Source organism: Trachypithecus francoisi, unplaced genomic scaffold (assembly GCF_009764315.1).
Source record: "Trachypithecus francoisi isolate TF-2019V2 unplaced genomic scaffold, Tfra_2.0 Lachesis_group6, whole genome shotgun sequence".
Taxonomy (NCBI): Eukaryota; Metazoa; Chordata; class Mammalia; order Primates; family Cercopithecidae; genus Trachypithecus; species Trachypithecus francoisi.
The window spans coordinates 18965645-18986920 of NW_022681471.1; the positions used below are offsets into that span (position 1 = coordinate 18965645).

At 51.8% G+C, this 21276-nt stretch overlaps 2 protein-coding genes across 4 annotated transcripts in view; one reads left to right on the forward strand and one right to left on the reverse strand.

Moving 5' to 3' along the window:
* ELF4 (E74 like ETS transcription factor 4) overlaps nt 1-13849 on the reverse strand; it is a 58426-nt gene extending 44577 nt beyond the window's left edge. The window contains 1 exon segment of the mRNA XM_033201435.1: nt 13604-13849. The gene's annotated coding sequence lies outside the window, so the exon portion shown is untranslated.
* LOC117077865 overlaps nt 13841-21276 on the forward strand; it is a 41431-nt gene continuing 33995 nt past the window's right edge. The window contains exons 1-2 of one of the 3 annotated variants that reach the window (XR_004434848.1): nt 13841-13998; nt 20126-20251. Coding sequence is in view for 1 of the 3 variants with exons in the window: in XM_033201437.1 (XP_033057328.1) it covers nt 13966-13998; nt 20126-20255 (163 nt within the window). In the remaining 2 variants the exon portion in view is untranslated. Of the gene's footprint in view, nt 13999-20125; nt 20256-21276 lie in introns of all 3 variants that reach the window. The other 2 variants (XR_004434847.1, XM_033201437.1) reach the window with 2 other exon arrangements.

A 21276-nucleotide genomic window follows, 5' to 3' on the forward strand; every position in this document is an offset into this window, starting at 1 on the left:
ATCCTAGCACTTTGGGAGGCCGTGGTGGGAGGACGGCTTGATGCCAGGGTTTGAGACAAGCCTGGACAACATGATGAAACACGTCTCTATTAAAAAAAAAAAAAAAAAAAAAAAAGCCAGGTGGGGTGGCTCACCACCTGTAATCCCAGCACTTGGGGAGCTGAGGCAGGTAGATCACCTGAGGTGGGAGTTCAAGACCAGCCTGACCAACATGGAGAAAACCTGTCTTTACTAAAATACAAAATAGCAGGGTGTGGTGGCGTATGCCTGTAATCCCAGCTACTAGGAGGCTGAGGCAGGAGAATCTCTTGAACCCGGGAGGCGAAGGTTGCAGTGAGCCGAGATCACGCTACTGCACTCAGCCTGGGTGACAGTGTGAGACTCCGTCTCAAAGAAAAGAAAAGAAAAGAAAAGAAAAAAATGTGAGCACTGTAAGGCAGAATAGAATGGAGTGTCAGATTTGTGGCTCTCCTTTGGTTGCTGCAGGAGGCCTTTGACACAATTAAGTGTTCGAATCGATGCTCCTCACTGATAGTGATGATGAAGATTTCCCCCTGAGAGTCAAATTCTCTCAGACAATCCTTCTGCTGACTGTCTCCATGAGGGGCAGCTCAGTTCTGATTTCGCCTCAGCAGTGCTAGGTGGTAGAACAACCCATAAATAGAGACCCTTGATCATGTCCTTTGGAGATGTCAGGAACCAGGTTCTTGGCCTGGCGCCCAGGCCAGCAGCCCCACCTTGCACTGAGCTTGCCTTCGTGGTGGAGGGAGTGATCCTTGATGGCCACCAGCCTAGCCCCCGCTGGACAGGATGTTTCCACATCAAGCCCCACTTCCTGCAGCTAGGCCTGGGCTCCGGTTTCCCCCCTCTCCTGCCATCTGGTCGCCTGCCCTCTGCCCCCTCCCCTTGCCGGGTGTTTACAGGCTGCCTTATCAGCCTAGGGGATCTGGGCCTCACCCAGCCAGTTGCCCCCGCCCTGCCTGGCCCAGACAGCCTGCCCAGGGCCCTACCTGCTCTTTCGTCACTACAGGCTCCCGCAGCCCGGAGACCCCCTGAGCCCCAGGCAGGCAGGGGGTGTGGACGAAGGATTGCTGCCTGGCACAGGCCCGCAGTGCCTGGGCCCTGCCTGCCAGAGCTAAACCTGAATATTCATAGTGCTTTATGCAGCTTGCTCAAGTGGAGAGGGCATGCGTTCTTTTTAAATTGTACCTTCTATATCTGCAGGCTATGGAGACAGGAATGAGACACTGGTGCTGCTAAGGAAGCTAACTTTGACCTGGAGTGTCTCCACGGTCTTCTGTCCTTAGCCACCCAGAGATGACGGAGGGTAGCTCTAGGCTGGAAGGCACGGCGAGTCCAGGCAGATATATTTGTTTCTTACTGGAGAGCACTGTAAACACTCTAAGCTAAAGGTAGGGCTGAATGAGGGGCTGCAGGCTGACTGTGATGGAGGAGATGAGGCTGGCAAGTCCTTGGGCACAATCTTGGCCAATCCACACCCAGGCTTCTGAGCCTCATAGGTCCCAAGCTGTCTGTGTCCAACCTACCCTGGGATCTATGCACCCACCCAAAGGCTAGGATGAGGCCAGAGCTAACCACTGAGCAAGCCAAAAACATTATCTCCCAGGACAGAAGGGCCTAGATTTTTCCGTCGAATGTGTTTGAATCACAAAGGGAGACAGGGATGGAGACCACAAGCAAATGAAGATGCTGAGGGTGACAGATTTCCCTTACAGTACTTTAGGCTAAATTTCTGAAAGTTCAACCTCTGACCCACCTGTAGGCAGGTCCTACAGAGACGGGGCCTACATGCCAAAGCTGACCAAACCCCAGACTAGGCGTCAAAGCCACAGTCCGGATCAGGCTCATCTTCCAGGGGCCTCCATTTTGTTCACTGATAAATCACTTAAAATGTACTCAAGGCAGTAGATTGCAACATTCACATTTAAGATCAAAAGTCATACTTCCAAGAAATTTAAGAGACTATGTCCTTCTAGGTCTCTAGAATACAGTTTTCAGTAGTTTGGGAGCACTTGGGTAGGAAAGTTTGGAAAAACTCTGCTAAGTCAATTTTGCCATTAATGGGCTATGTAACCACAGGCATGCCACGTCACAGGGCTCTCGCAGCCTCGGGCCTCCCTCCCTAGAGATTTCATGCTATCCAGAGCTCCATGCAGGCTTACTGACCATAGTGGCCATCGGGGCTCCACATTTCTTCTCTCTATCGAAACTTTCAGGCCAGCTGGGCGCAGGGGCTCACGCCTGTAATCCCAACATTTTGGGAGGCCAAAGCGGGTGGATCGCCTGAAGTAAGGAGTTCGAGACCAGCCTGGCTAACATTGCGAAATGCTGTCTACTAAAAATACAAAAATTATCTGGGTGTGGTGGCGGGAGCCTGTAATCCCAGCTACTCAGGAGGCTAAGGCGGGAGAATTGCTTGAACCCAGGAGGTGGAGGTTGCAGTGAGCTGAGATCATGCCACTGCACTCTAGCCTGGGTGACAAAAGCGATACTCCGTCTCAAAAAACAAACAAACCAAAAAAACAAAAAGCTTTCAGGCCACCATCTCATCTTCCCTAGAACAGTTTGTCTACTACTCAGAAAAAAATCATAAACCATTTAGTGTTAATGTGTTAATAGCTGATATTGTGTTAAGTGTCATCTCTCTCATATATATATATATATATATATATATATATAGACAGAGTCTCACTCTGTTGCCCAGGCTGGAGTGCAGCAGTACTATCTGGGCTCACTGCAACCTCCACCTCCCAGGGTCAGGCGATTCTTATGTCTCAGTCTCCCAAGTATCTGGGATTACAGGTGCGCATCACCATGCCCTGCTAATCTTGTGTTTTTACTAGAGACGGGGTTTTGCCATGTTGGCCAGGCTGGTCTCTAACTCCTGACCTCAAGTGATCCACCAGCCTTGGCCTCCCAGAGTGCTAGGATTACAGTCATGAGCCACCGCCTGGCTCTTAAAACATTTTCATTTAAGGAGACCATCTGGAACTAACATGTTTGAGCCTGAGAAGGGACTCCAGGGCAAGTGGTCACCTGGTGGGGCCAACCAGCAGGTGAGCAATAGGGTGTTTCTCGGTGGTTCTACCTCCCGTCACCCCAGTAGCCATGGAGTGAGCTGGTCTTCACCATCTATACCCCATACCTGTGGGTTCTGTTAGGAAGCTATATAGAGTGAATGTGAAAATCCTTTGGAAAGCTAAAAACTAGGCCTGGTGCGGCAGAAAGCCCACTTGACTGGGAGTGAGGAAGATCAAGTTCCAGTCTTGGCCCAGCCTCTGCCTAGCTCCTCCCGCAGCTTCTGAGCTGGCGCCAACTCCTACTCCAGGACACACATTGACATCGATGGCTATGACCACACCAGCCGGACTCGGCAGAGCCTTATGGTCCAAACTCATCTGCTCAGTTTCCAAAGGTCCTTCACAGTCTGACCCCACCCTACCTACTCCGGCTTGTTTCCCATGATTTCCCAGCTTAAGCCTGGGCTTGAAGCCCAGCGGTCTCCTCATGGTCCCGAGGGAACATTCCAGGCTCATTCACGGAGTTTCTCAGGCCTGCCATGCCTTTGCTGCTCCTTTTTGGCTAATCAAATAGTGCCTATCTAGCAAGGTCCCAATCACGTCCCCCAACCCATGGAGCTGGTTATACCCTCATAATTATGGTCTGCACCCATGGAACCCCCTTCTCTAAACCCCCATGACCCTTAAATTCTACCACAAGATTTATTAATCCCACAGGGTCTTGAATTGTCCTTTAATTATTTCATGGGTATCTCTTGTTTCCCTAACAGGTAGTAAAATCCATGGGATCAAAGCCCATTTCATCTTCTGACTAACACAGGTGTGGGCATTCATTAATGAAGTCCACGTAAATTCTCAACAAGAATGAGATCCCTAGAAATGAGACCACAGGTCCTGATAGATCTTTGGGCTACAGACTAGCGGTAAGGTAGCTGTAGAGTTGGGCAAATGACTCCAAGGCTCTAATGTTACTTTTCCTCTCTTGCTCCAGGCCTCTGTTAGGGGCAAGATTTATTAGCTAGAGTCATTTATTCCAAGTGGCACTGAGAAGGTAGTTGATGATCAGGTCATCACCAAAGCATTCTCTTTTTGTACAAAACCACAGTGTGTCCACCCTGGGGTTATTGGTTGATCACTGAACCCTCAGGAAAGACTTCATTCTGGATCAGGTCTAAGAAGTAAAGTGATTCAGGAGAACAGGGGTATGAGGATAACTATATGAGGAAAACATTTTGTTTAAAGAAGCCTTTGTTTTTTGGACAGACAAGGCTGAACAAGAATATGATTGGCATCTATAAAATGATGTATGAGGCAGATAGTCATGGATTTATTCACCAAAAATTGGTAATAAATGAAGAGCAAATAACAAATAAGTAGTCCTATTTTACAAATGCATAATAAAGTTAAGAAAGTTTTTAGGCTAAGAATATCAATAAAAAGATAAGCATCATCTAAAATAATGGTAACATAAGAGACAAACATGATTATAAAATAAGATATAAAAAACAAGCCGGGCTCGGTAGCTCACACCTGTAATCCTAGCACTTTGGGAGGCCGAGGCGGGTGGATCACCTGAGGTGGGGAGTTCCAGACAAGCCTGACCAATATGGAGAAATCCCGTCTCTACTAAAAATACAGAATTAGCCAGGTGTGGTGGCACATGCCTGTAATCCCAGGTACTCGGGAGGCTGAGGCAGGAAAATTGCTTGAACCTGGGAGGCGGAGGTTGCAGTGAGCCAAGATTGCGCCATTGCACTCCAGTCTGGGCAACGAGAGTGAAACTCCGTGTCAAAAAACAAACAAACAAAAACAAGGCCAGACTGGGCACAGTGACTCATGCTGGTAATCCCAGCACTTTGGGAGGCCAGGCGGGTGGATCATTTGAGGTCAGGAGTTTGAGACCAGCCTGGCCAACATGGTGAAACCCCGTCTTTACTAAAAATATATTTTTTAAAAAAATGTATCTGGGTGTGGTGGTACATGCCTGCAATTGCAGCTACTTGGGAGGCTGAGGCAGGAGAATTGCTTGAACCCAGGAGACAGAGGTTGCAGTGAGCTGAGATCGCACCACTGGCACTCCAGCATTGGCGACAGAGTGGGACTCAATCTCAAAATAAAATAAAATAAAACACCAAACATATTTGTTACAACAAAAATTAACGCAAGTGGGATAAATGCAAATATTAAAAGAAAATGTTATGGACAAGTCAACTCTAAAAATCATATGAAATCGCAAAGGACTTAAACTAGCCAAAAACAACTTCAAAAAAGAGCAAAATTGAAAGGCTAATACTACCTGATTTCAAGAATGATTATAGGCCGGGCGCGGTGGTTCAACCCTGTAATCCCAGCACTTTGGGAGGCCGAGACGGGCGGATCACGAGGTCAGGAGATCGAGACCATCCTGGCTAACACAGTGAAACCCCGTCTCTACTAAAAACTACAAAAAACTAGCCGGGCGAGGTGGCGGGCGCCTGTAGTCCCAGCTACTCGGGAGGCTGAGGCAGGAGAATAGCGTGAACCCGGGAGGCGGAGCTTGCAGTGAGCTGAGATCCGGCCACAGCACTCCAGCCTGGGTGACAGAGCGAGACTCCGTCTCAAAAAAAAAAAAAAAAAAAAAAAAAAAAAAGAATGATTATAAAGCTACAGTAATCAAAATAGTTGGCATTAATGTAAAGAAAAACAAGTAGACCAATCAATGGAATTAAATACAGAGTGCAGAAATGGGCCAACATATAGACAATGGTAGTAGACTGACGATAGCTTTTTCTTTTTTTTTTTTTTTGAGACGGAGTCTCGCTCTGTCCGCCAGGCTGGAGTGCAGTGGCCGGATCTCAGCTCACTGCAAGCTCTGCCTCCCGGTTCACGCCATTCTCCTGCCTCAGCCTCCCGAGTAGCTGGGACTACAGGCGCCCGCCACCTCGCCCGGCTAGTTTTTTGTATTTTTTAGTAGAGACGGGGTTCACCGTGTTAGCCAGGATGGTTTCCATCTCCTGACCTCATGATCCGCCCGTCTCGGCCTCCCAAACTGCTGGGATTACAGGCTTGAGCCACCGCACCCAGCCGATGATAGCTTTTTCAACAAATAGTGCTAGAATAATTAGATATTCATATGCATAAAGAAAAAAAAGGCTGGGTGCAGTGGCTCACACCTGTAATCCTAGCACTTTGGGAGACCGAGTTGGAGGATAGCTTGAGGCCAGGAGTTCAAGATCAGCCTGGGCAACATAGTGGGAACCTACATCTACAAAAAAAAAAAAAAAAATTAAAATTAGCCGGGCATAGTGGCACACTCCTGTGGTCCCAGCTACTTGGAAGGCTAAGGTGGTAGGATCACTTGAGCCCAGGAAGTCAAGGCTGCAATGAACCATAATCACATCACTGCACTCCAGCCTGGGCAACAGAGCAAGACCAAGATAAAGAAAGAAAGAAGAAAGCAAAAGAGAGAGAGAGAGAGAGAGAGAAAAAAGAGAAAGAGAGAAGAAAGAAAGAGAGAGAGAGAGAGAAAGAAAGAAAGAAAGAAAGAAAGAAGAAAGAAAGAAAGAAAAGAAAGAAAGAAAGAAAGAAAAAGAAAGAAAGAAAGAAAGAGTAGGGAGGGAGGGAAGGAAGGAGGGAGGGAGAAAACAGAAAAATTAACTCAGCAGATCATAGACTAAAATGTAAAGACTAATATTATAAAACCTATAAGAGAAAATATGAGACCAAATATTTGTGAACTAAGGCTAGGGGAAGAGTTCTTAGCTACAGCACCAAAACTATGATCCATGAAAAGAAAAATTGAAAAGTTGCACTTTCATCAAAATTAAAAATGTTGCTGAAGTCAAAAGACACTGAGAAGGGGATTAAAGGAAGCCACAGACTACGAGAAAGTATTTGCAAAGCATGTATCTGATGCAAATCTTGTATCCAAAAAATATAAAGAACTCTCACAACTCAACTACAAGACAACAAACAATTCAGTTTAAAAATGGGCAAAAGATTTGAACAGACACCTCAACAAAGAAGACATAAGGACAGCAACTATATGAAAAGATGTTCAACATCATCAGTCATCAGAGAAATACAAATTAAAATCACAATGAGATACCACTGCACACCTATTAGAATGGCTAATTAGAAGTGGTCACCTAATGAGACAGGTGTTTTCTGTGCATAGATTCTCACAGAATTAGCGGAGCTGAAATAGCCTCTGTTATCCTCAGCGGGCATTATAGGAAAAAGATTAGCTCCTCATTCTATGTCTAAGTACCTCCTTGTTATCGGGTCATCAGGAATTTCGGGAGGTTAAGAATAATTGCCACTCTCCCATCCCCCAAAGTCTAGCAGTTCTAACTGAGGGGTGGGGACCAAGGGACTGGAGTGGAGTGCTTTATTCAGGGGTGGTCCAGTTTATCCTAGGCTGCCTGTCCCTGCGGGTGGTCACAGGCTCCTCAAGCAAACACAATCCAGTCAATAGCAAATGGAACCTCTAAGTTACTCTCTGGGAGGCCTCTGGAAGGGGAATGGCCCCTAGTCCCCTGGGAGCTCTTCTGGGCAAAGGCGGTGCCCCAGCCTCAACTCAAGGCCTCTGGGCATTGGCCCAGAATGGACCCATCATGTATTCTAGTGAAGGGTGAGAGTGAGTGGTAGTCAGCCAGTTGGCTCCCAGAATTTTACACTCAGTAGGGTAATAACAACAATCTGATGATTGCTAAACAGTTCCCAGGAGTACAACATTAGGCCTTCTCTCAACGAAACTAACTTACTCTTATTTCTGCAATGAATGATGCTCAAAATGAAAATGGTGAAGGACTAAAGGCCATGTTAATACAAATATTAACGATTTGAGTTTTGCTCACTACAGCACTGCCTGCCTTTCAGTATATTACAAACACACACACACACACACCTTCTATTACATCCTCCTCCCATCCTGTGCAATGGCCGAGTTAACAAAAAGCAGAAAAACCTGGAAAATCTCCCTCTTAGTTTCAGAAATGGGTGTGGCATGCCCTGCCAGCATTGCCAAAGAAGTGGTTGGTCCCTAGAGCCTGGCAAACTCAAGGGTGTGTGAAGGGGAAATGGTGACAATAATAATAACTGTTACAGGAATAATAATAACAGCAGTGAACACTTACTGGGTGGGTACTACATACAGGCACTCTGCTGAGTGCTTTATATGCATCGTCTCATTTAAGCTTCACTCCAACCCTGTGAGGTGGGTGCTGACTCCCAGAGTGGTTAAGTAACTAGCTCAGTCGCAAATAGTCACACAGCCAGTAAGTTTGGCATATAAATGTAGAGAGCCTGTGCTCTTCCTCCTCTAGACAATAACGTGTATTAGGAAGGATATTGGGTCACACTGGAAGAGGAAAGGAAGCTTCAGGAGAGTCAGGTGTTCTGAGAGGCAGGAAGTGCCCACACTGGGCCAAGAAAATAACCCATCAAGAAGGTGGCAACTTGGTTGGGTGCGGTGGCTCACGCCCGTAATCCCAGCACTTTGGGAGGCCAAGACAGGTGAATCACCTGAGGTCAGGTGTTCAAGACCAGGCTGGCCAACGTGGTGAAACCCCGTCTCTACTAAAAAATACCCTTCCCTCCTCTCTGACCCTCCTCCTTACCCTGGAAGCAGACTGGGGTCTCTTTGCTGAGAAACTTACCTTAGGGCATGATTTCCCAACCAAGAAGTCAGGGCCCTCTGGTATGTCCCTTTGGTGCTGAAATGTGCTGGGGAGGGGGCAGGGCAGTGAGAGAGGGAAAATGATGAGTGTGTGCATGTGGCAGGGGATGTCTGGGAATTTTTTATCCAATTAAACCCAACAAGGGTCAAGCTTCCTCCATGTCCAGCCTTGGGAGACACAGAATCAGTCGAAGCAATATATGGCTAGTCCTTAGCGGTCTGGGCAGAAACACATGAAACTCTACATTCTTCATTTCCCAGATGGTGGAGTGGGGAACAATTATGAAAATTTCTCTCCTCCACCTGAAGCTCTGGGCTTCCAGAGAAATCCCAAAACCCGAGGGAAAGGTGGGATCCAGCCAGCCTGCGACTGCCATGAGCACGTGTGGCATGTCAGTTTCCTGTCATTTAAGTGCTCTACATCTCCCCTGCCGCCTCTCCGCCTCCCCAGGGGCCTGTGTGTGTGTGTGTGTGTGTGTGTGTGTGTGTCTGGTGAGGGAGGGGTTTCAAATGAAATCCCCTCAGCTTGGGTGGCAGGCTGGCCAGCCAGTTTGTATCTCCCGGAGTGGAGACAGGGGTTTGCACCGAGCCACCCACACTCGCTGACCTGGTCTTTTATGTGACACGCACTTGCCAAACAATCATCCAGGCTTCGAAGGTCAGTTTGTGGCCAGGGAATAGAGAGAAAGGCGTCTTTTCTTCCTTTTCTGCTGAGCCAAATCTCCCCCTTGCTTCCCCCCACCCCCCTTCAAGGTCTAGCCTAGGCCCGCATCCCTCACAAAGCCTTCCCTCCCTCCTCCAGCTGCTGCTGACCTCCAGTCCCGGCCGCGCTGGCCTCTGCTCCAACAAGCACAATTAGCACCTGACCAGCCACTGGCCCGGCTGCTTGTCCTCGCCTCTGATTGTTTCACTGTCTTAGTCATCTCTTCCCCAGCGCCTCCTCCTCTCATCTCCCCCACGGCGCCTAGCATCGGTTGGGCACACAGTAGGTGTTAATAAATGTCTGTTGAATTGAAACTCAGCAGCCCCTATGAGGTCAGAACCCTCATAAGCACCCCGACCAGCAGTTTCTTGGCAACCAGCACTGGGGCCCGAGCTACAGGGCATTAGCAGTGCGGCTGCTATTACAGGACACACGAGGCTCAGCAGCCAGAGATTTGCAGGCAGGTTGGTGTTGATGAGAAAAGCCCCTGACCCTAGGAAAGCACCTATGGGATTGTGGGTACCTTGCAGGAGTTTCCTTTCTCCCCTGCAGAAGTAGTTTTCAGTCTGAGAACCACAAAGAGAATAAATTGGAAGAGAAGCCAGAAACCTCTTTGCAGCTTAGAAATCCAGGAGAGATGCCAAGCCCGGGTTGGGGTCAGGCCCTACCCTGAGGACAGAGGCTGCTCAGGGCCTTTCCCAGCTCAGTGGGTGATCCTGGGGAGACAGGGGGCATGGCAGACATGAGCCCTTCCACTGTAGGGAGCTATAGGGATGTATGGGGGGGTCCCTAAGAAATGCCATCCTGCCCTGGAACCCAACAAATGACATCCTGCAAGATTGCCATCTGTAGCTCATGCAGAAACCAGTGTCCTGGCCAGGCACGATGGTTCACACCTGTAATCCCAGCACTTTGGGAGGCGAAAGCAGGCGGATCACCTGAGGTCGGGAGTTCAAGACCAGCCTGGTCAACATGGTGAAACCCCATCTCTACTAAAATATACAAAAATTAGCTGGGGAAGGTTGTGGGCACCTGTAATCCTAGCTACTTAGAAGGCTAAGGCAGGGAGAATTGCTTGGGCCTGGGAGGCGAAGGTTACAGTGAGCCGAGATCGCGCCACTGCACTCCAGTCTGGGCGACAGAGTGAGACTCCATCTCAAAAAAAAAAAAAAAAAAAAAAGAAAAGAAAAGAAGAGAGCCAGTGTCCCTTTCCCTCTCATTCACCCAAATCCTAGGCAAGACTCTGTGTGTGGGGAGGGTGGGGGTGCATCGAGACCAGAATCTGGCCAAGGTCTTCAGGCAAAGAGAAGCCCCCAAGTCTAGGGTGCTTGATCCCCCACACTGGCTCAGGGATTTGATCCGGCTTCCAATTACAATTATTTACATAGACGATGTATCCCCTCTCCCTGGCCTCCTCCCATACCCCTGCTCTGACTCCAGCCCACACGAAAAGGTACACACAATCCCGGAAGGCAGGTGGTGTCTTCCTCACATCCATGTTTTCCTCACTGCCACTTCGTTGGGGCCTGGTACTAGGACTGGCTCTAAGCGAGTGTTTGCCGAATTGAATCTGAGTTTTTGGCGCTGCATTAGGCAATATCGTAAGGGCAGCTAGCACTTACTGTGTGCCATGTGCTATTCTAATAAGCATCTTATATGTATTCATTCATGTATTTGATCCTCACCAGTGTTATAAGGTAGGTTTCATGTGACAGATAAGGAAACTGGGGCATACAATTGACTGGGATAACATAGCTAGTAAATAACAACGCTGGGATTTCAACCTAGACAGTCAGGCTTTAAGAACTGGAGTAGCTGGGCTCGGTGGCTCACGCCTGTAATCCAGCACTTTGGGAGGTGGAGGCGGGTGGATCACCTGAGGTCAGGAGTTTGAGACCAGCCTGACCAACATGGAGAAACCCCGTCTCTACTAAAAATACAAAATTAGCCGGGCATGGTGGCACATGCCTGTAATCCCAGCTACTTGGGAGGCTGAGGCAGGAGAATCGCTTGAACCGGGGAGGCAGAGGTTGCGGCGGGCCGAGATCGTGTCATTGCACTCCAGCATGGGCAACAAGAGCGAGAAACTCCATCTCAAAAAAAAAGAACTGGAGTTAAGGAGTTCAAGATTACAGTGAGCTGTGACTATGCCACTGCACTCCAGCCTGGGTGACAAAGTGAGACCCTGAATTAAAAAAAAAAAAAAAACACTAAACATAAACAAAAACTGGATGTAAGATGAGAAAATTGCAGGGGTAGGGGATATTGAAAGGATGAAGGCCAAGCTTAAGAGCAGAAGAGTAGAGGTTTCCCCAGGAAAGCAAACTCCTCAGCCTGTGTCTAGTTGGGTCTCTGCGACACAGGGCCTGATTTTTGCAGGATGAGGGGCATTTTGGACATGCTATCCATCAGGCCCCTAGAGACAGACCACAGCACCCTCCTTTTTAGATCCCAGTATACGCCAGAGAAGACAGAAGCCACTGTGTCACCACTTAGCACTAGGTGAGGGAGAGTGGATTTTGGGCCCTAGGTTGTCCAGGGGTGGGCGCCAGTTCCTGAGCAACCACCGAGCAAACAGTGCAGCAGAGGGAGGAATGCCAGACATAGTTGCAAACAAGCCACTCCTTCGGCTCACAGCAAGAGGCTGGGTGAGGGTGGTAGTATGGAGCCTGCTTCATGGTTCCCCCCCACCCACCAGCCCCCAACAAGAGATCTCAGGCTCTGAATCCAGCCCCAGAAACAACCACATGCAAGGTAGCCTCTTCCTCACACCGGCTGGCTGGGATAGGAAGTCCTCCCTGATAATCTTCACTGAACTCCAGAGAGCTCCCCCTAAGCTGCTCCTGTACTGGATGCACTGAGTCTGAATTAATGGTCGAGAAAGCACTTTATAACCAGGAAAACCCAGTGTAACTAACTGCAAGGAAGGACTGGCATTCTTGCTGGGCATACGTGTTCCCCGGGCATTTTCAGTGCCAAAGTCTCCACAAAGGGAAGAGCTAGAACTGTTCCCTTCACCCACCTCCAACCTGGCACTCGGGCCAGGGGTCAGCTCGCAGGGGGTGAGTCCCCAATGGGCGTGCCCACCAGCTGTTGGGGCTGAGCAGTGGTGGTTCAGGCCCTGGGGTGGTGACCTCACTTCCGCTCCTACCTCCCCACCTCCCCAGCACTCCTCCCATTTGAGGCCCCACCAGGCCAAAATCGAGAAGTCCAAGGTTAACTGTTCCTTCCCACTTTAAGAGCTAATTAAAATAATTAGCCACAATGAACTGTCAAACATTAACCAGAAGAGGCTGCAGGACCAGACAGGCCTCTCTATCACAGGCCTAGGGATGAGGGGCAGGAATCAAATGGCCATCAAATCCCTCAGCTGGGGTATGGTGGGGGGCGGGGGCGGCCCAGGAGGGCCTCACTGAGCCGAGGTGCCAAGGGTTCAGGAGGTGACTCTGGTCAGGAAGGTGATGTCCAGGCATACGGTGGTGAGAAAAAGGCATCAGGATTAGGGTGGGTGGAGGAGCCAGGAATTCATAAAGCGGTCATCGCCTCAGCAGTCCCTCAAGCCTCCAAAGCAAGGCGCTGGCGTGAGGGGACCCCGCACGGTGCGGCTGCTGAGTCCCCTAGGCGGCGGCCCGGGAGGGAACGGGGAGGCGGGAGAGCCGGGGAGAGCGGGAACGCGGGAGCGGGAAGGCTGGCGGCTGGCTCACAAGGAAACTCCGGCCCCTGCCAAGAGGTCTCTATTTTGGCGATCCAGTTCTCCAAGTCATAGGTCTGCGTGCGCGTGTAAGCGTGTGACCCTAAAGCCCTGGCCCCAGAAGCCCCGGGGGCAGTCGGATCAATCTAGCAGCTCCGCCACAGTCCGCCCCACCTCCTCTGCCCTCGGGCGCCCAGCTTCTGGGGGCCCCCGCTGTCACGATCGGCCCCGTCACGGAACCCGGGCTGCTGGGGGCGAGGGAAAACAGGGGTCCCTACCCCGACTCCCCGACTCGGGGAATCCATTCCATTTCCATCCCAGGATCGAGAGCCCGGGTTCTCCAGCACACGCGCGGCGGGGCGACGCCAGGGCGGCTCGCGACACGCCGCGACTCTCCCGCCCTTCCCCGGCCCCCAGCCCCACGCCGGGGCCCCAATGCTCTCGATTCCGCCCTCAGGCAAACTTTTCCAGGTCCCCGAGGGCTCGAAGAACCGGCGCCATCGACGTACCTGAGGCCGAGTGGCTCACGGGCCCAGCTTGGTCGCCGGGCCGGGGTCTGTCTCCGTGGTCCCCTCCCCGCTCCGGGGGCCGAGACGCGGGTCCCCAGCCCCGCCAGCCCGTCGTCTCCCCTCGGAGGCCGGGCGAGTGGCGCCGGGAACTCGGCGCCGGCGAAAGGAGAAGTGGAAGTTGAGCGCGGCGCCCGGTCCGTCCCCGCGGCCGCCGGGGCCGCAGTCCCCCGCCCTCCCTCCCCGCCCGCCCTTCCTCCCCGCCCGCCTGCCCCCGCCACCCCGCGCCCGTGACTCACCTCGGCGCCGGGGCAGGCTGGTCCGGGCGGGCGAGGCGCAGGGCTCTCCCACACGTCGCGCCGTCAATGGCAAGTTGGAGGGAGAGATGCAAATACCAGGTGAGACGGCGGCGCCCCTGATAAAACGGGGCGGGGGGGGGTGGAGCGCGCGGGGAGCGGGGCGGACGCCGGGGAGGGCCGGGCCAAGACAGGGGGCGGCAGGGGCACCCGGGGAGGGGGCGCGAGCCGGCGCAGACCTGCACCGAAACGAGCGAGCGAAAGGGGAAATTGCACTAGAGACACACACGTCCCCGCAGGCGGCGGCTGGGGCGGGCGCGAAGGAGGCAGGGCGGGAGGGAGGGAAGAGCCGGAGGAGGGACCGACGGGAGGGACCGCGGGCGGGCGGGGTGGGGGAGGGAACGAGGGAGGGACGAGGCATCTCGGTGGAAACAGCGCCCCTCCGCCCCGGCCCGCCCGCCGCGGTCGCCAGCACGGCAGGGGGAGCCGTGCCAGGGGCCCGCGCGGCCTTTCCTTCCCCTCGCGGCTCGCTCGCGCCCGGGGGACCACGAGGCAGGGCGCCCGCAGAGCCCGCGTCGTGCGCCGTGGCCCGGGCGGGCGCCCCCTACTCTGCTTCTTGCCAGCGGGCCCCGGGGCTCTCTGCTCGTTCGGCACCCTTCCGGTGCGAAGCCCCCACACAACGCCCCGCAGAGAAATCCCTTCCCCGCGGACTCGGGAAGGTTTCGTCCAGCCCCCTCGGCCCGTGCAAGTGGAGACTTGCTTGACGCCTTTGGGCCAAGCCCTGCGCTCCACATTATTGAGCTCCTGGGGTGTGCGGGCCCCAGCGGGAGGGCGGGCCGTGCAGCGGGTGAGGCCGCGAGATGCCCAGAGGATACAATTTTGGAACGATATGCCCGACTCCGCAGAATCCGGGGCGGAACACCTGGGGTGACTGGAGAGTTTCGGCGACTTCTTAGGGAAGTCGAGTCTAGGACTCCTGCGAGGAGTTGGGGTGGGGGACGCAGGGAAGATATGAGTCAGGGGAAGGGTTAGGGGGAGAGGGGCTGGCCCAGCAAGTGCAAAGACAGCCAGAGTTCGGGTGCTGGAAGAAAGCCCATGCCTACCTTTCTTCCCCTGTCCAAAGCCAGGCTGCTCTACTCCACGCGCCCACTTGAAAGCCACTCACGCACGCTCCCCTTCTATCTCCCCTTTGCCCTCTCTGACCTGCCTCAACATCAACACCGCCCCCTACATGGATCTGCGGATAGGAGGCTCTGGAGAGAGTCCGCCGGGAATTGTTACTCTGTATAGCTCCACGTGGCCTTATTGGGGGTGAGGGGCAGCCAGGCCTAAGCCTTGGCAGAAAGCAGCAAGACTAAAGGGGCCCCAGAGGATGTGGGCCTTCTAAAGGGCTTCAGGTTGAAGGACCTGCTCAGCCTCCAGCATCGGCCTGCTTCTCCTGCCTTGGGAAAGGATAATCCCAGGCGCAGGACTGGGGGACAGGAGTGGTGGTGGATGATGGCCACAAAGGCAGCTGCAGATGACAAGTTCCCAGGGAAAGATCCTGTGGCTGGACTGGGGCGCCGGCCCCTGAGACCTCCTGGGTACTCAGAATCAAGTCCCCAAAACAAGCACTTTGTCTTTTACAAGTGGGCATGCTTTTCCCAGGGGATTCCAGATCCTGGAGACACACAGTTCTCTGCTGGCCTCTCATCCACGAGGGTGCCCTCTCAAATTTAGGGTAGGTCCCAGATGTCCCTAAGCCCTCTTAACCTTGACTTTGAAACTCACGAATGGACACACACGTCTGCACATGCGCGCGCACACACACACTTTCCCTCAGTGGTCTGTAACCTCAGACAGACCTGGGTTCCTATTTCAGCTTACTATTTACCAGCTGTGTGACTTTGGGCAAGTCACTTAAACTCTCTGAGCCTCACTTTTCTTCTTTAAAAACAAAACAAAACTAGGCTGGGCGCGGTGACTCATGCCTGTAATCCCAGCACTTTGGGATGCCGAGGTGGGTGGATCACTTGAGGTCAGGAGTTCAAGACCAGCCTGGCCAACATGGTGAAACCCCATCTCTACTAAAAATACAAAAACTCGCCTGTGTGTTGGTGCGTGCCTGTAGTCCCAGCTACTCAGGAGGCTGAGGCAGGAGAGTCACTTGAACATGGGAGGCAGAGGTCGCAGTGAGCTAAGATCACACCACTGCACTCCAGCCTGGATGACACAGCAAGACTCCATTTCAAAACAATAAATAAATAAAATAAATTATTTTTTATTTTTGTTTTTTATTTTTATGGGTACATTGTAGGTTTATGTATTTATGGGTTACATGAGATGTTTTGATACAAGTATGCAATGTGTAATAATCACATCAGGGTAAATGGGGTATCCATCACCTCAAGCATTTCTCCTTTCTTTGTGTTATATACAATCCAGTTATACTCTTTTAGTTTAGTTGATTTTTTTTTTTTTTTTTTTTTTTTGCCCAGACTGGCGTGCAATGGTGCAATCTCCACTCACTGCAGCCTCTGCCTCCCAGGTTCAAGCGATTCTCCTGCCTCAGCCTCCCGAGTAGCTGGGACCACAGGCATGCGCCACCACACCCAGCTAATTTTTGTATTTTTAGTAGAGACGGGGTTTCTCCATGTTGGTCAGGCTGGTCTTGAACTCCCGACCTCGGGTGATGCGTCCACCTTGGCTTCCCAAGGTGCTGGGATTACAGGCATGAGCCACTGCGCCTGGCCTTAGTTATTTTTAAATGTGCAGTAAATTATTGTTGACTGCAGGCACCCTGTAGTGCTATCAAGTACTAGATCTTACTCATTCTAACTATATTTTTGTACCCATTAACCATCCCCACTTCCCTGCCCCCAGCCTCGCTTTTCTTATTTTTACATTGGAGACCATACGACCTACCTCCAAGGCTGTGGCAAGGACTGAATGAGATTAAAATGTCTATGGCGGTGTCTGGTGCCTAGTAAGTCTTCAATAAATGTTAGCTCTCTTAGGCGTCATGTTCATCTTCATTTCCCTTTCTCAACCCAGCTCTCAGGAGAAAGTATGACAGGGCCAGGGCTGAAGTTGCTCAGGACTAATGGTGGATCCCTCCCATGAGTGAATGTAGTTTGAACCAAGGCTGAAGCCTCAAGGCAGCACGCAAGGAGAGGTTTTCCTTTTGGGAAGGGCAGAAAGACAGGTCGGCACTGCCAACCAGCTCATGGTGACTGGCCCTAACGCCTGCCAGCGCCCTGCAGCCCACGGCTTGTGGGAATCCCATAAGTTCCCACCTTCCCCAGCCTCTCAGAACTAACCACAGCCCCATGATCTGCGCATTGCAGCCAAAGCAAGCCCCACCTCCCCTGATGAAAAAGGCTGACCTCGCTTTGGGGAGCCGTGGGCCACCTGAACGACCTTCCTGGCTGCTCTTCTCCTTTCCCACACGGCTCGCCACTCTTCCACTTACCTGCTGGGTGAGCCCCAGCCAGATGGGGCCAGCCAGGCTGAGATCACCACTCTCCTGACGACAGCCACGCTGTTTCTACCAATGGCTCATTCCCTGACTTGGCAGGAATTCCCCTTCTCGAGTTGCCCATGGATGTCCAGCCTGCACCATGAGCGGAGCGCTCTGAGCCTTTCTCCTTCCAGCCCTGCTTCCCCCAGTCTCCAACCCTGACTGGGTGGTCTCAAAACTTGAGTCCTGCAAGGAGCGGAGGGGCCTCTGTGTTGCCCACAGCCCATGTCGTTCCATCTCCCTACTTGCACACTCAACTTGTCCTTCCACTTTAACAGCTTTCAGAGACCCTCTTTGTCTCCTTGTTCTTTTTTTCCAGAGGCAAGGTCTTGCTGTACTGCCCAGGCTGGAGTGCAGTGGTACGATCATAGCTCGCTGCAGCCTCCAACTCCTGGGCTCAAGGGATCCTCCCTCTCTTTGGCCTCTGGGGTAACTGGGACTACAGATGCACGCCACCATGCCTGGCTAATTTTTGTATTTTTTGTAGAGACAGGGTTTTTCCATGTTTTCCAGGCTGGTCTTGAACTCCTGGGCTCAAGTGATTCTCTCACCTCGGCCTCCCAAAGTGTTGGGATTACAAGTATGAGCCGCCATGCCTAGCCTTTATCTATTTTTTCAAGCAGTGCCTGATAGGCCATGTTTTCCTGCACATCACCCCAGGTTCTTTGGAGACGAGGTGGCTGATTTCTCCCTCCCTCTGCTCACTTAACTCCTTGTCCTCAACAAATTCTATTCAAACTTGTGGCCAGGGCAAAATACCACAATGCCACAGTTTCTGTGGCCAGAGCCTGAACATACCACCATAGACACATACTAGAAAAGTTGCCTATTGGCCAGGCACAGTGGCTCACGCCTGTAATCCCAGCACTTTGGGAAGCCGAGGCGGGTGGATCACCTGAGGTCAGGAGTTCAAGACCAGACTGACCAACATGGTGAAACCTCACCTCTACTAAAAATACAAAAGTTAGCTGGGCATGGTGGTGGGTGCCTGTGATACCAGCTACTCTGGAGGCTGAGGCAGGAGAATCACTTGAACCCAGGAGGCAGAAGTTGCAGTGAGCCGAGATCATGCCACTGCACTCCAGCCTGGGTGACAGAGAGAAACTGTGAAAGAGAGAAAGAGAGAGAGAGAGAAAGAGAGAAGAAGAAAGAAAGAGAAGGAAAGGAAAAGAAAGGAAGGAAAAGGAAAGTTGCCTATCGATCAGAATTTTTGTAACGAGGAGTGTATTCAAAAGCTGGGAGAGAGGTTATGGTGTAAAAGGAAGCCTCCCATCTATAAATCTGAGAAGCCCCCTATAATCCTTCCTATAAAGCCAGTACTCATTCTTCTGTTGCATTCAATAACCCCAGGTTTGCCTCTGTTGGGTTTACGTGACAAGGCCATGGGTATCCAAGTGGCACGCAGAGATCTCCAAGTCAAGGTTGTATCTGGTCAGCATAAGCAGTGTTTGTTCTAAAAAGCTTGTTGAATAGCTGCAAAACAGAATTCCTTTCTTCAAGCAGTGCCTGATAGCCCATGTTTTCCTGCAAATCACCCCAGGTCCTTTTTTTTTTTTTTTTTTTTTTTTTTTTTTTTTTTTTTTTTGACAGAGTTTTGCTCTTGTTGTCCAGGCTGGAATGCAATGGTGCAATCTCAGCTTACTGCAACTTCTGCCTCCCAGGCTCAAGTGATTCTCCTGCCTCAGCCCTCCTACCTCAGCCTCTCGAGTAGCTGGGATTGCAGACGCATGCCACCACGTCTGGCTAATTTTTTGTATTATTATCATTTTGAGATGGAGTCTTGCTCTGTCGTCCAGGCTGGAGTGCAGTGGCAGGACCTTGGCTCACTGCAACCTCCGCCTCCCAGGTTTAAGCTATTCTTCTGCCTCAGCCTCTCGAGTAGCTGGGACTACAGGTGTGTGCCACCATGCTTGGCTAATTTTTGTATTTTTAGTAGAGACAGGGTTTTACTATATTGGCCAGGCTGGTATTGAACTCCTGACCTCGTGACCCACCCGCCTCAGCCTCGCAAAGTACTGGGATTACAGATGTGAGCCACAGCGCCTGGCCACCCCAGGTTCTTTGGAGACAAGGTGGCTGATTTCTCCCTCCCTCCCCTCACTTAACTCGTTGGCATGTGGATCTGTGTGCAACATGGGTTGGTTATACCAAAACTTTTCTTCACCGATGACGGTCTGTTGCCTTGGCCTATATTGGGGGTGGAGGTGGACTCAGGTTAAAGCACAGGCATGCAGATGAGAGGATGGAGTTGGTAGCCACTTCCCAGATCACAACTTTCATTTGCACCACCCTCAGAGGCTGGGAGGCATTCCTGACGGGGGCTCTTGGAAAGCCACTCGGTCCCTGCAGCTCACCCTGCTCAGTTTACAATCATTAAAACAGTTATACATTGGCCAGGCGCGGTGGCTCACGCCTGTAATCCCAGCACTTTGGGAGGCCAAGGCGGGCCGATCACGAGGTCAGGAGATCGAGACCATCCTGGCTAACATGGTGAAACCCCGTCTCTACTAAAAAATACAAAAAATTAGCCAGGCGTGGTGGCGGGCGCCTGTAGTCCCAGCTACTCAGGAGGCTGAGGCAGGAGAATGGCGTGAACCCGGGAGGCGGAGCTTGCAGTGAGCCGAGATCATGCCACTGCACTCCAGCCTAGGCGACACAGCGAGATTCTGTCTCAAAAAAAAAAAAAGAAAAGAAAAGAAAAAGCAAACAGTTATATATTTCTCCTCCCAGCACCATGAAAGCCCCTACAAAACTTCAGAAGATCACTGGCTTTCCACCTGTCGTCAAGCTGGACAGCAGCTCAGGAGAGCTGGCTGCCTGGAGGAGATGACGCCGACACAGGAGGTGCTGCTGGCCGTGAGTAGGTGCTCGCCACATCAACCCTGAGCGTGGTGGCTGCTGGGAGGCACTACCCCCCAACCCCTGACAGCTGGGGAGTGGGCCTGTTGTTTGGGAAACAGATTCCGTGTTCTTCAGGAGGGCCCTCTGGGATGGTGGGAAATTTGGAGGGTGGGGGAGATGGAAGACCCAAACGTGTGGTTCATTTGAAAAGAAAAAAAAAAGTGAGGATGAATGGCTTTGGGCAGAGTCAGCAAATGAGATGAGGGCAAGCCCCCTGAAGTCTCTAACTCTACTGATCCCCAACCTCTACCTTGGAGCCAAAGCTCAGCTTGCAAAAGTCCCTGGGACCAGGGCAAAGAGCCCACCTGCCCTGGGCTCCTATCAGAGGCAGTACAACATCCAGGGGTTTGGGGCCACTGTCCAGTGGTGCCAGACTTAACCCCTCAGCCATGAATATCTACTGGCCCAACACCTGTCCTGTGTTGTCTCTTTGACCTCTGATGTGTCCTCAGAGTGAAGCTGGGGAGGCCCTGGCCTTAGCTGATCTCCCCACAGCTCCGTGCAGGCGAACCAAAATTGTCAACACAGGGAGGTTTTGCCAGAGCGAGCACAAAGTGAATTTCTGCAGGCCCTTGAGTGTGCTGGGGGACGGGGACACAAGTAGCCATCAAGCTGGCATCTCTTCCTCAGATAGAGAGGAGACCCAGGGGAAGGGAGGGGCCTCCAGTCATACTGCACAGGGCTCTATGTAGTATATAAAGTGAATGCCACTGCCCAGAAGTGTGCAAGGAGGTGGCAGTAAGGCCAGATTCAGGAGAGTTGGGGAGGGCACTTGGAGAGGAGAGATCAGGAGGGGCTCAGACTGGGACACCACAATGGGACCATGGGGCCTGGCCCCAGATATCCAGGACTAGGGATGAGGTAGGATGGGGGAGTGTCTATGAGGGGAACTCATTAGCCCCCAATTTCATCCACTCTGCATTCTCCCAAGGGGCAGGCCCGGGCTGAGGTTTGTACCAGGATGTAGACAATTCTGCTCT